This window comes from Elgaria multicarinata, chromosome 4, assembly GCF_023053635.1.
Source record: "Elgaria multicarinata webbii isolate HBS135686 ecotype San Diego chromosome 4, rElgMul1.1.pri, whole genome shotgun sequence".
Lineage (NCBI taxonomy): Eukaryota > Metazoa > Chordata > Lepidosauria > Squamata > Anguidae > Elgaria > Elgaria multicarinata.
In genome coordinates this window covers 108,924,259-108,937,314 of record NC_086174.1, presented here as the reverse complement: position 1 = coordinate 108,937,314, position 13,056 = coordinate 108,924,259, and the positions used below count along the sequence as shown (strand labels likewise).

The 13,056-nt window shown below is 38.9% G+C and overlaps 1 protein-coding gene across 5 annotated transcripts in view; it reads left to right on the top strand.

The window, feature by feature from the left end:
* Positions 1-13,056, top strand: part of MYO6 (myosin VI) — a 153,836-nt gene that overhangs the window by 54,180 nt on the left and 86,600 nt on the right. For all 5 annotated transcript variants that reach the window (XM_063124932.1, XM_063124931.1, XM_063124930.1 and 2 more), the window contains exons 2-5: positions 1,345-1,477; positions 9,166-9,235; positions 10,389-10,462; positions 11,493-11,622. In XM_063124932.1, coding sequence (XP_062981002.1) covers positions 1,361-1,477; positions 9,166-9,235; positions 10,389-10,462; positions 11,493-11,622 — 391 coding nt within the window. In that variant the 5' untranslated portion in view covers positions 1,345-1,360. The remainder of the gene's footprint in view (positions 1-1,344; positions 1,478-9,165; positions 9,236-10,388; positions 10,463-11,492; positions 11,623-13,056) is intronic.

Here is a 13,056-nt window from a genome sequence, read left to right as displayed (position 1 = left end):
ATAGCGTGTAAGTGGACAGTCAAATAGCTTCCAAGTGTATTAGATCAATGTTAAGCTGTATAATCTTGATCCAGATGAATATTATATGATGTAATATAGTACATCTTAAAAGATAAAATGTTCGTTTTAATGTCCTAACTAACCCTTTCATTCCTCAATCGATTAGTTCAACACACAAGAAATGTTGATATTGGAGTTTGAGTCAGGTATTTTCTTGGCAGTAACTTTCTAAGCAGTGTGTCGGGGATTTCAGTCTTAGCTTCATGTCCGTTTACACCTGTATAACTCCTGCCTTAATATATTGAGTTTCAAAGTTAATGTCTGCCTTTTTATCTGTTTTGCTGAGGCATTAGCCTACTCCATCCGGTCCCTGAAGTGAACTGAGAATCTTCTGGGTATATGTACACATGGGGTTGCAAGTCAAGTAAACAGGAACTAAAAACAACAAAACAAGCCCAAGCACTGGAACATTAAAAATATGATGAAAGCAATATGTAGCTAACTGCAAGACAGCTTCTTCTTTGCAGTAAGAGAACAGTCCATGATCCTTTCCCAGAAAATAAATTTTAATTTTTTATACTTATATCCTGCTCTAACTTGAGCCTCCCGATAAGGGGACTGAAAGTTACCCTACTTCCAGTTACTCTACAGATTAAGCCCCTTCCCCCCAGTTCATTCCTTGGATCCTGCATTCCGAAATGCTTACTCAAGCCCTGAGAAATGCAACAGATTCTGTTAATGATTCTTAAATAAGTTATCTCTCTTTCCTTTTGTGTGTGTAGAACCTTGGCAGACTAAAGTTAGTGCACATTACTTTAATCCCGTCTTGTGAATGTGTTTTAAATTCCTCTCCAAATTCTGCCAGACTCTTCCTTGCTCTAAGTGAGACTGTATACTCTTTTAGTTCTTGCTTTCAAGTAGTGAGTGGTAGCTACAGACCTCCTGTCAAGTGTGGTAACTGGTGCTGATTCATCAATAAATGCTGCACCTTTGAGTACTCACCGCCAAATAATTCTGCTGTGGCAGCCACTACTTCATCCCATTTGGGGGGGGGGGCATTGCAAGTCATCTTGTTTCTCATTTTAGACACCCCGTCATTTTTTGATTCTAGATAGTAAATCATTCCATATGTTTGTATGACTGCTCATCCATTACACTTAGCTGCTGTGATGACGTCTTTTCCTGGTACGAAAGTGGTTGTAAATGTATGCTTCTAGAAATACTTGTCCTAAAATATTCTCCCCTCCAAATATTTGAAATATATCTATAAAGCTAAACTTGTATGGAGAAACGCACATATTTTGGCACAATAGATTTACCTACAGTTATTTCTTCTCTCTATAGGAAATAGCTCCTCAAAATGGAGGACGGGAAGCCTGTGTGGGCTCCGCACCCAACAGATGGGTTTCAGATGGGAGCTATTGTGGATATTGGACCTGACTGCTTAACTATTGAACCTATAAATCAAAAAGGCAAGGTAAGTTTCTCTAAAAGGTGAAGAACTTGCTTTACAGGAAGAGAGGGTGTGCACTGGAGGTGCTTCATGACAAGTCTTTTATCGTGCAATTGGAGTTTTATGAAGGGTCCAAGCAATGTTAATTTCCACTTATAACCCTCCCATGTCCTCCTTTCCCCTGCTTCCATCTTTTTTTCTTACCAGGAAAAATCCATTAAGGAGGGAAAGGCAGAATAGCTGAACAATGATTTCTAATAATATCGCTAAAATGCCCTCCTGCTGGAAGCACCCTGCGAATATTTGTTAAGGAATTCAGAACATTACTTGGACCTTTTAATTTCTCCCAACCGTTGGAACGTTTATTTCATGTGAACTATAAGTAGGCCTTGTTTACTTGGCTAGGCAACGGATTATGCACTGGTCACAATCAAGAGAGACACTTCAGCATAAGCAAGGGCTTGTGAATATTCAGTGCCACACTTAACTCGGGAGAGTAGACTGCATGGCACATTGGAAACTGTCCCAAGTCTACTGTGCATATACTTTTGAAGGCAGTGCTTTTTATAAGCCTGCATGAACTAAAGACCTTATTTATGCTTCAGATACAATTTGGGAGTCAAGTTTCTTGGAGACAGGAGGGAATGCCAAGTCCCCCATCTTTTCTGGTATATCTTTGAAGATTTATAAAAGCCAATTTTTGTTCCTATTGGAAATTCTTGTATTTGTGGCAAAAAAAGTTTTTTAAAATCTGTTTAATTCCCCCCCCCCCCACCACACACACTGATGAAGACCATGTGGGTTGAAACACGTTTGGGATTAGTGTTTGTTGTATGTTTGTGGACCATTCTGTTCAATTTTTTAGTGTATGTATTTGTTTTATGATTAAATATATTTTCTATGGACACATGATTTTATTTCAACAGGTACAGCTCCATCTGAATTGGGCACATTGTTTCTAATCAGTTTCCTTAAACCTATTTTGTTCTTTGGATTGTTTTTGCTTTAAGATAACACTTTTTTATCAGATTGATATTGTAAACTGCTTCTGAAGCTCTTGTGGGTTACAAAAGTGGATTGCCGTGCTTGCTGTGGGCTGCTGTTGGAAAGAAATAATTCCTAAGTACCAAACATTGCCCTGTTGTGACCTTTCAAAATAAAAGTCGCAAATTGGTACCATAGTATATTGCGATTGCTGCTTTTTGTTTTGTTTTTGGTCTATTTCTTGAGTGGTTTTTTTGTCTATTTCTTGAGTATGATGATCTCGGTCTGGATTTGCATCAGGTGATTCACTATTTCTCTGGAATAACTATAGCCCTATTCAGGCATTCGGTACCCGAATTATTATTATTATTATTATTATTATTTATTTATTTATTTATTTATTTATTTGTATCCCACCTTTTGCCCAATACTGGGCCTCAAGGCAGCCTTATAAAGTTTAAAACATACATTGTAAAACCTAGGAAAAGAAATGTACAACCCCCCCCAAAAAAACAAATTAAAACATAAACGTTTAAAATACACAATAAATTGTAAGTCATTAACATAGATGGAGGACCAGATTATTTTCCAAAGGCCTGCTGGAACAAACAAGATTTAGCCTGCTTCTGAAAGCCCATCAAGGAGGGAGCCAGTCTAGCTTCTCCAGGAAGAGTTCCAAAGCACTGGAGCAGCCACCGAGAAGGCCCTCTCCCATGTTCCCACCAAGCGCACCTGTGAAGATGGTGGGACTGAAAGAAGGGATTCTCCAGAAGATCACAGGCCGGCTCATAAGGGAGAATACGGTCTTTCAAATAACCTGGACCCAAGCCATATGGGGCTTTATAGGTCATAACCAGCACTTTGAATTGTGCCAAGAAACAGACTGGAAGCCAGTGGAGCTGTTTTAACAGGGGAAAGGAATGCTCCATCCCCACACCACTCTTCAAGTATTTCCATCACCCTCTGTTCGTGGAGGGTGATGATCTGAAGAGGAGAGCCTCTTTTATCTGTGGAGACTCTCCACAAGAGCTGGAACGTGGATTTTCCAGCATAGTGCTCTTGCGTTTTCAAAGCATTAGTGCCACAGTCCCAAGTAGATCATTAGTTCAGGGAAACTAAACCATTGCTGAGTAACCTTATATCATCTGTAATAAAAGCACTTTTATTATGGATGATTTAAAAGCAATTGTAATGAAAATTGAGAGCAATCTCTGCGGTATGAGCATCTGTGGGCATAAGCCAGCATGTTTAAGCACCATTAATGCTCGATAGTATGTGGGATTGTGAGCAATGTCTATAATAGGCTCATTCAGAAATTTCTTAGCAATGGTTACCATGAATCCGTCTAATCATTTTTCAGGTGCAATCTGGCCGTAGAATACCACGAGGAGTATACATTTGTCACGGTTGTTGCTTATTTTCATATTATAACCAATGCAGGGATGGAAAATGAAGATGGGTCTGATGGGTCTATTAAGCAGGGTTTCAGCTTGTCGCTGTGTATTTAATGTAGTTTGTAAGGGCTACTTGTCCTGTGAAATAGTTATTCATGTGGCTGACGGCCCCTGCAAATAATATCTAGGACAACTTACTTCACAGCTTTGTTTCCCCACTTTGCATCATTAGTTAGTGCTGGCAAGGGTGGTGGTAGCAAGATGCCATTTTCTGCTGCTGTGTGTTCATAATGTCTGGTTTCGCCCAAACCTAGTTAGGAGTACTAAAACATTGTATTATTTAGCTTGGCAACAGGAATGGCAAATCTGGTTAACATTTTGGAAGGCTGCTTTTTAGGTTAGTCCCCCCACTCTATGGAAAGAGGGCCTGTATCCTATAACAAAAGGGAAAAGGAAGAAGAGACCTCTCCCTCAAAAAAAAAAAAAAACTTTGTTTTTTTCGTTATCATAAATAAATGTGTTAAATGTGTATGAAATAACCTAAAGCAAATACATTGTTTTAAACTAATGCAGAGATTTTTTTACCTGTTGAAGCAGAGGAAGTTCCTGGTTTGTAGGTCAAGAGGTTTAGTTGCAGACTTCCCTCTTCCTGTTGGTGGGTTTTTCTCAGGAATAATACAGAACCGAGTCTAACGATGCTTCTCATTCCCTTCTGTGAGAAGGAAAACCTAAGGGTGATATAATTGTGTTCAGTTTCTTTCTAAATAAATAAAGCCTTCCAGAAGGTGCTGTTGTGAAACTATATTTGACAACATGGTAGTAGCATACCCAAAAATAAGGATGCAACAGGGAAAAACTTCTTGGTTTCATGGGACTCTCTTTAAAAAATTATGTCAAATTACTGAACAGTAATCTCAGCATTCTCAGAGGTACTTTCCTTCTGTGTAGGTGGGTGTTTGTTTAACTGACACCCCCCCCCCCCCTTTGCACAAACCTCTGGGCACTCTTCCAACACAATTTTTAAATTTATATTTAAAAAGGAAGGAAATAAGAGCAGAATGAAACAGAATATTATAGATATTTTTTCCCTGCTCTCAAAACATCTGTATACACAAGATTTGCTGAATCTCTGAATGCAGGAATAAGCGACCTTGTGCCCTCCAGATGTTTTATGTTTTTATTACATTTCTGTACCACCTAATAGCTGAAGCTTTTGTACAACAACAATCACATTTCATCCTATGACTTTTTTGTACCTTCTTAATTCTTTTTAAAAGCAAAGTGACTCCATTTTTTATTACAATTGTACCCGAGTGTGAGAGGGGCATACAGGTGCATAGGGATGTATTCAAAGTTCATTCAAAGGTAGATAGATATCTGATCTAGTGTGGGTGTGTAAAATTATAGCAAGGGAGCTGGATTGGCTATCCATATAGTTACTTAGTTTCCAAGCAGTCTGCTTTCGTCTGGAGAAAATGGATCCTCTTTAAGGATCTCAATCTCAAGCATATGGATGTGCTATCTGAATGACTGAGCAGGTCGTGCTTGCTTTAATAGAACCTGTTGGGTACATTGCAGAGAACTGCATGCACAGGAACTGCCCTCAGCTTTCTTTGTGCAAGTTCGAATGATCACTGTAGTCCAGCGTTGCTTATTTAAGTCAAGGTGGGCTGCAGTGCACCCTGGCCACCCTTTTGAATATTCAAGCTATGATAGGTAGTGGCTGTGGCTTATGTCATGTGAACCTGATAAGGGTGGCTTATGTGAGGGTTAAACAACCATGGGCTGTTTTAGGGTTATGTGAGGGTTGTTTAACCTTTACATAAGTCACCCTCACCAGGTTCACATGGCACAATAAGCCACTGTGCCTGCCCAGCATGGCTTGAATATTCAAAATGGTTGCCAGTGCACTCTGCAACCTACTGTGGCTTAAATAAGCCATGGTGGGCTGCAGCAGTTGGGTGAACTGACCCATTGTATGTTTGGCCATTGCTATTCAAAGTATTTGGGAGATAAAAGGAATAAAAATAGGTGCAAAAGAAATCGAAATAACATGGGATTTGATCCAGACTTGGTTGTATATTGCATAAACCCACTGAAGCTAGTGGTACTTAAGTTAGTTATGACTAATGTACAGTAGACATATTGAAATCAATGGGTGACAATCAACATGGTGAGAGCAGATTCATGCAATGAGACTTTAACTTATTTGCCTCTCCTCTGCACCCTTACACTGTCCAAACCTGTCCTTGAGGTCTCCCAACCCTCTGGAGCAGTTTGCGGGGGCTGCAAGGGGAATCTATTCTGCCTGCTCTGTCTCTTCCACTAGTAGACAGTCACCGTTGGTTACAACCAGGAACTGGTTATGATTAGAGTAGACTTACTCTACTCTAAGTATGTCTAAGTCTGGATCCAACCTGTGCAGATGGCATAATGTTAAGTTGATTTGATTCAACAGAATCTTTACAGAACATGAAGCATGTGATACAAATGCTAGGAGAATTTTTAGGATTCAAAATTAAAGAATCTGCATTCATTCGGACTTATTTCAATGAACAGCATAAACCTAATATATAAAGTTTGGGTGCTCTTGAAAATCAATGCCAGTTAAATATCTGGGTATATTATTCTCTTAAAGTTGATCAAATAGTATCTCTCCACTTTAAACCACTTCTCTAAAAAACTGGAAAGATTTTACGTTATGGAAAGACCTAAATAACTCTTGGTTTGGAAGAATTGTTGTTGTTAAAATTTAGAATAAGAACAATCTGAGTCTTAAAGTATCCCCTTGGTTATCTTTCTTCATTGACTCATTAGAAATTATTTTTACTTATTTTTTAATAGAGGGACCACATTGAATAAGGTTAAAACATCTTTTGAAGTAATAAGGATATCATGTGTCACGAACTATTAAAAAAAAGATATAACTTTCCCTATCTCAACAGGTTGGATCCAGCTTTAGGTGCTTGGCAATGAGCAAGTGGAAGCAGACTTTCCACCCTCTCCTCTCCTTGGTAGCCCTTGCAGCTGCCCCATTACCACCCCAGACTGTCGTGGTTACAGTTTGTTTAATTGGGACACCCCTGAAGATTGAAGGCATAGGAATTATGTTGAAAGGCTCTATTAGCTCCGCAACGTCATCAACCCTTTGACATCTTAAATTAATGCTATAAATGGTGGGAAATCATCAAATACAGATATAGGCATAATATAACACTTGAGACACACAATTAAGTGACGCACGCTGTACAGAATCTAGGAAATCAAGAAAAGGTACCTTGGTTTGCCTAGCTTAAGAAGAATAAAGGAAAAGAGAGTATTTGCCCCTATCCACAAGCAGGAGTGACGGGATACAAAGATTTCGACAGAGTGATTGTAAGGAGAAGAACCAATCTCTTTGGCATGTGACCTTCTTCCATTGTCATCAGCTGCTGTTGCTCCTCCTCTTTCTCATTATTGCTACTACTTACTTGCTTGACAGGCAGTGAGCAAGTAGAGCCAGTGAGTAAGTAGGCAGGGGCATCTACTGCTCCTCCTTCTTGCCACCACTGTTGTGTTGGCCAGGGTGAGAGGCAGTTGAACAAACAGGTTGCCGTGGAGAAGAGGAGGAGGAACTCCATTGGGTTCTTGTCAATGGGTCCCTGCTGGGGCATGGGCCTTCGGCAGGTGCCCTACCATGCCTACCCTTGATGCCTGCAATTGTTCAGAGTGAGCTGCTAACATAATGGGCCCAATTTGAGCACTGCTAGCCAGTCAGCAGCCCCATTCTTGGATGATGCTGAGCTAACAGTCTCTGGGTGTCCACCCCAGCTTGATACCCAGAACTCACTTTCCTACACAGTGGCCTTCAGCATGAAGTGCTGTTTGCCTTAGCACATGACCGCACCAGCCACTGCTGCCCAAATCCGCTCAGTAGAAACGCATGTGACTTTTATTGTGACGATTTTGGCAAAAAAGTACTGAACATTGTAATGTCAATTTTCGTACTTCAGCTTGTATTTTTAATTGATTTGCCAGACTTCCTAGAGTGGAGCCATTCCTCATGATGATCATAATTACAAACGTAGTACAAATTAGTGAATTTCTTTGTTTCTTTAGTGATTTTTTTAATACTATTATGTATATTCCACTTTTTCTTGCCTTTATTTTGTTAACTTTAATTTGAAATAAAATTATTTGTATTATTATAATTATAATTATAATATTTATTTGTATCCCGCCTTTTGCCCAATATTGGGCCTCAAGGTGGCCTTAAATTTTAAAGCTAGGAAAAGAAATGTACAATTTTTTTAAAAAAAATCACAATATTAAAACTTTAAACGTTTTAAACACCCAACAATTTTACAAGACCTTAACATAGATGGAGGGCTAGATTATTCTCCAAAGGCCTGTCGGAACAAATAAGTTTTTGCCTGCTTCCGAAAGCATAACAAGGAGGGAGCCAGCCTAGCTTCCCTAGGAAGAGAGTTCCAAAGCACTGGAACAGCCACCGAGAAGGCCGTCTCCCTGGTCCCACCAAGTGCACCTGTGAAGATGGTGGGACTGAAAGAAGGGCTTCTCCGTGAGCCCCTGCCAAAGGAAGTGAGGCAGGTGGCTACTAGGAGGAGGGCTTTCTCCGCTGTGGCACCCCAATTATGGAATGAGCTCCCCAGAGAGGTCCACCTGGCGCCTACACTGTAGTCTTTTCATCGCCAACTGAAGACCTTTTTATTTTCTCAGTATTTTAACACTTAATTTTAACTTAAATTTAAATTTTACTGTTCTAACTCTGTATTTTAATCTTACATCAATTTTGCTGCCTGGTTTTATCCTGGTTGTGCTTTTTATACTGTATTTTGTATTTGTGCTTTTAACCTGTTGGTTGTTTTATTATGGTTTTAATTTTTGTGAACCACCCAGACAGCTTCGGCTATTGGGTGGTATAAAAATTTAATGAATAAATAAATAAGATCTCAAAGCACAAGCAGGCTCATAAGGGAGAATACTGTCTTTCATTACCTTTCACAAATAAATACAAATGTAAAAGCATCTACCCAAGGGCCTCTAATTATTTTTTCTTGGACTTCTTGAATTTTATTTATTAAATTTATATACCTCCCCATAGCCGAAGCTCTCTGGGCAGTTTACAAAAGTTAAAAACAGTGAACATTAAAAAGTTAATGTTGCTGGGAGAGTATGTATGAATGCATTGTAACCCATCAGGAAAACTGATGAAGTATTCCTGAACCACTTGCACTAATCCAGTTTTAAATAAAGTTTTTTTCTTGTGAAATATTTCTAGTATACTTCAACTTATAGATGAAGCCAAAATTTGCTCTCTCTTTTCTATGACAGACCTTTCTCGCTGCTATCAACCAAGTATTTCCTGCAGAGGAAGACAGTAAGAAGGATGTGGAGGATAACTGTAAGTGAAACATGTAAAATCTGGCTTGGGTAGCAATTATAATTATTTCCTTTTTCGAATCTTGGCAAGTAGACACAAGGAACTTTTGAGAAAATACTCTTCATCAAAGAACTTATCTGTGTGTATTGTGTTAAAGAGCCAGCAGGTTCCAGATTGTCCTGTTTTCTTTTTCCAGTGAGAAAAAACACACGCCAAATTTGTGTGAAGTATAGTTCACTTGTAAAAAAAAATGAAATCAACAGAATCCAGGGAAAGAGTTTTGTGGTACCTTAAAGACAAACAAATTTATTCTGGCATAATCTATTGTGGACACTAATCACTTTATCAGATGCATACAATTTTTGGTTTTTAAAGTACCTCAAGACTCTTTGTTATTTTTCCGTGACAGAGTAACATGGCTACCCTCTGGAAATCATTAGAATAGAATACAGCAGTGCAGAACTTCATCCTAACTATAGAGATGCTGTTCTTGGCCTGGCATATTTAGGGGTTAGGTAGTATTCAAGTCTGGGAAAAGAATGCAGGTATATCTTCGGCAGGTAATAGAACTAGTAGTTTTCCTTCCTGGTGCTTTCCTGAGGGGACATGGCTCTTACTGCATTGCCACTGCCAGTACCTCATCCATCCAAAAAGTAACATACATTCTTGCCCTGTCCGTAAAGGGGCCAATGGTTTTTTTTAACCTACCATTTTAAGCATACTCAGTTCATTTGAGCAGATTTTCCTTTGTTCTCTTCCTGCTGCACCCCACCAAATGTGCTTCAGAGGGCCCTCAGACTCTTCAGAGCAGATTTGAGGAGAGTTATGTATGCAGCTGGAAGGGGTAAATCAGCAATTTCTGTTCCACTGATAGATGGTCAGTGTCGGATCCAACCCATCATTCCTGCCTGTGTAGTGCTGCTAAAATGATGTCACAGGCAGCAGTATTAGGATACGTTTAGTGGAGCCCAATGAGTTTCCTCATTTAGACTACTGCATATTACCACTCAATTCTGATCCATACCCTCACCCAAGGAATGTTGCAGTGGCTTTCCCAATTCAGGTTTTAGAAGTTGTTTTGTGTTTAAGAACTACTTAGAAGTGAAATTAATTAATAAAACTGGGATGAATATGTGTTGTGTTGATGTAAACCACTACTCTGCTTTTATTGTAGGCTCGCTTATGTATTTAAATGAAGCCACACTCTTACACAATGTAAAGGTTCGATACAGTAAGGACAGAATTTATGTAAGTACTGTACTAGTTGTAAAATATGGGGGTTTGTCACAACTCAATGTAGAAGGAGACCTATTTCGAATTTTCATTTTGTGTGTATGTGTGGAAATAATGATAACCCCACCCCCTTCACTGAGTGTATTAGGACGCAGGTGAACTGTAGGTTCATAAGATTGGACTTCGAGTAAAGCAATCTGTTTTGTTGAATATGGACTCTCAAACACTCTCTCTGTGTAATATCACTGTGTTGCATATGTGCTTAACGCATAACCAATGCAGATGCTTGCAGGCAAGTATTTGCCAATAAGGTGAGGTAAAAGTAAAGATGCATGTTTTTCTTCATTTTTTAAAAAAATATTACGAAGCAAGCACAAGCTACCTCTGACACTTCCTAGCTCAGATGACCGCCTTAATCTTTTATGTAGCTATCAGATGGCCTGGTTGTATGTAATGAATTCTGACCAAATGACACTTAGTCCTTGCCATCTGCTCCGGCAAGTGACAGCTGTGATATAGAAGGAAGAAACTTTTACAAGGAGTGCCAGAAATGGCCATGCAATTACGTTAAAACCCTTTCCCTCCCTACACTCTCAATCCCTGAATTGTAGTTTACGTGTTTGTCTGCATTGGGTCATTGGTATGTTTTCTTTTAAAATTGTTTAATGGATATTTGCATAATTTTGAAAATGATTCTAAGTTGCAAACTACGTGCCATTAACAAATCCAGCTTTAAAAATGCACACAATTGTTAAAGGTGCTTAAAATTTGAAATACTTTATTTATTTATAATGTGATTTAAAACAAAACATTAATAATACACTGATTAAAATAAGAAATAATATACTGCACATTTAGCAAGGTAAAAACTTAAATTCAAATATTTTTAGTTCTGACATCAAAGAGACTAAGTTTTGCAGTTTTGAGACTAACAAGGTACAATGCACTCTCAAAACAATTTCATTGTAGGCCTCTAGAGTTTTTCTGTAAGAATTCCAAATAAATATGACCTTAAAAAATTGTTATGTGTTTTCTTTCTTTGCAGACGTATGTAGCCAACATCTTGATAGCAGTGAACCCTTACTTTGATATACCTAGACTTTATTCATCAGATTTTGTTAAAAAATATCAGGGTAGATCACTTGGGACACTACCACCACATGTCTATGCAATTGGTAAGTGGCATGCCATTTTACCTCTCCTTCTATCACTGATGTATTTTTGATTCACTTGTCTCTTAGTATTGGAAGTGTAATTTCACATAAGATACCGCTTCTCTTTCTTTAAGGAGAGAAAGATAAGTAATTTCTAAAAATAAGGGATAAATGTCCTTAACAAGTGTCAATAATGAACTTTATAAGGACTAATAAACTGAAGCTCAACTGAGACAAGATGGAGGTCAGCTTGTTGTTAGGGTTAAATTTCCCTTTTAGGTTCAGGCCATACATGGATTCCCACATAGCATCCATAGCCAGAAGCACCTTTATTAATTTCCATTACTGTGCCAGCTGTGTCCACTCATAGAGAGAAATAGCCTTACCACAGTAGTCAATGCCTTGGCAATATTCAGGTTAGATCACTGCAGTGGGCTCTGTGGAGTTTCCTTTGAAAAGTGATTGCAATATTCGACTAGTTACAAATTTGGCACCCACCTTGTTAACTGGGTCTTTCTGTTTTGAAGCTATCACCCTAGTGCTTAAAAATCTATACTGGCTTTCCATTTGTTTCTGGGCACAATTAATGCTCTGAATGGCCTAGGGCAGAAGATCTGAAAGGCTGCCTTCTGCCATGTGAGTCTACCCATTAACCAAGATCCTCATCTTGAGACCCTGCTCTTTGGACTCCCATGTCTGGAAGTCAGGGGTGGGGCATTTTTCATTGGTAATGTCTAGGCCTTCCCCAACCTGTTCCCCTCCAGATGTTTTGGACTTCAACTCCCATCAACACAAGCCATCATGGCCAATGGGCAGGGATACTGAGAGCTGTAGTCCAAAGCATCTGGAGACCACCATGCTTGGGAAAGCCTAGGCTGTGGAATAGCCTCTCTAGAGACATTTGCTTAGCACCCATGTTCACAGTCAGGCAGCTTCTGATTTATTTCTTGCTTGCTTTTTATTTGAATCTAATTACTTTAACGTGTTTGGTTTCTCTTTTTAATTTGAACTATGTATAATATATTTGCTACCTATCTTGTAGACCAGCCTTCTCCAACTTGGTGTCCTCCAGATGTTTTGCACTAAAACTCCCAGCATGCCAGGCTGGGGCATGCTAGGAATTGTAGTCCAACACATCTGGAGGGCATCAGATTGGAGAAGGCTGTTGCAAACTGTACAGTGGAAAAATGGGATATAAATGTTTTAAATAAATAAATTAAAACACTTGTTCTCTAACCAACATGGCATTGCTTGTTGTTCTACACTTACTTTTTAGGCCATAAATATATATAGCTGAATACTTTAAAAGGAAACATTTTGATTGTGCTGGTCTTGGACCGTAATAAAGTGATTTGATTTGAACATTTTGATTTCATTACATCAAATGATGCTTAGACAAGAATATTACATAGTGTTCAAAAGGCTAATGAAAGCATTGATCTATGTTCTTCCATG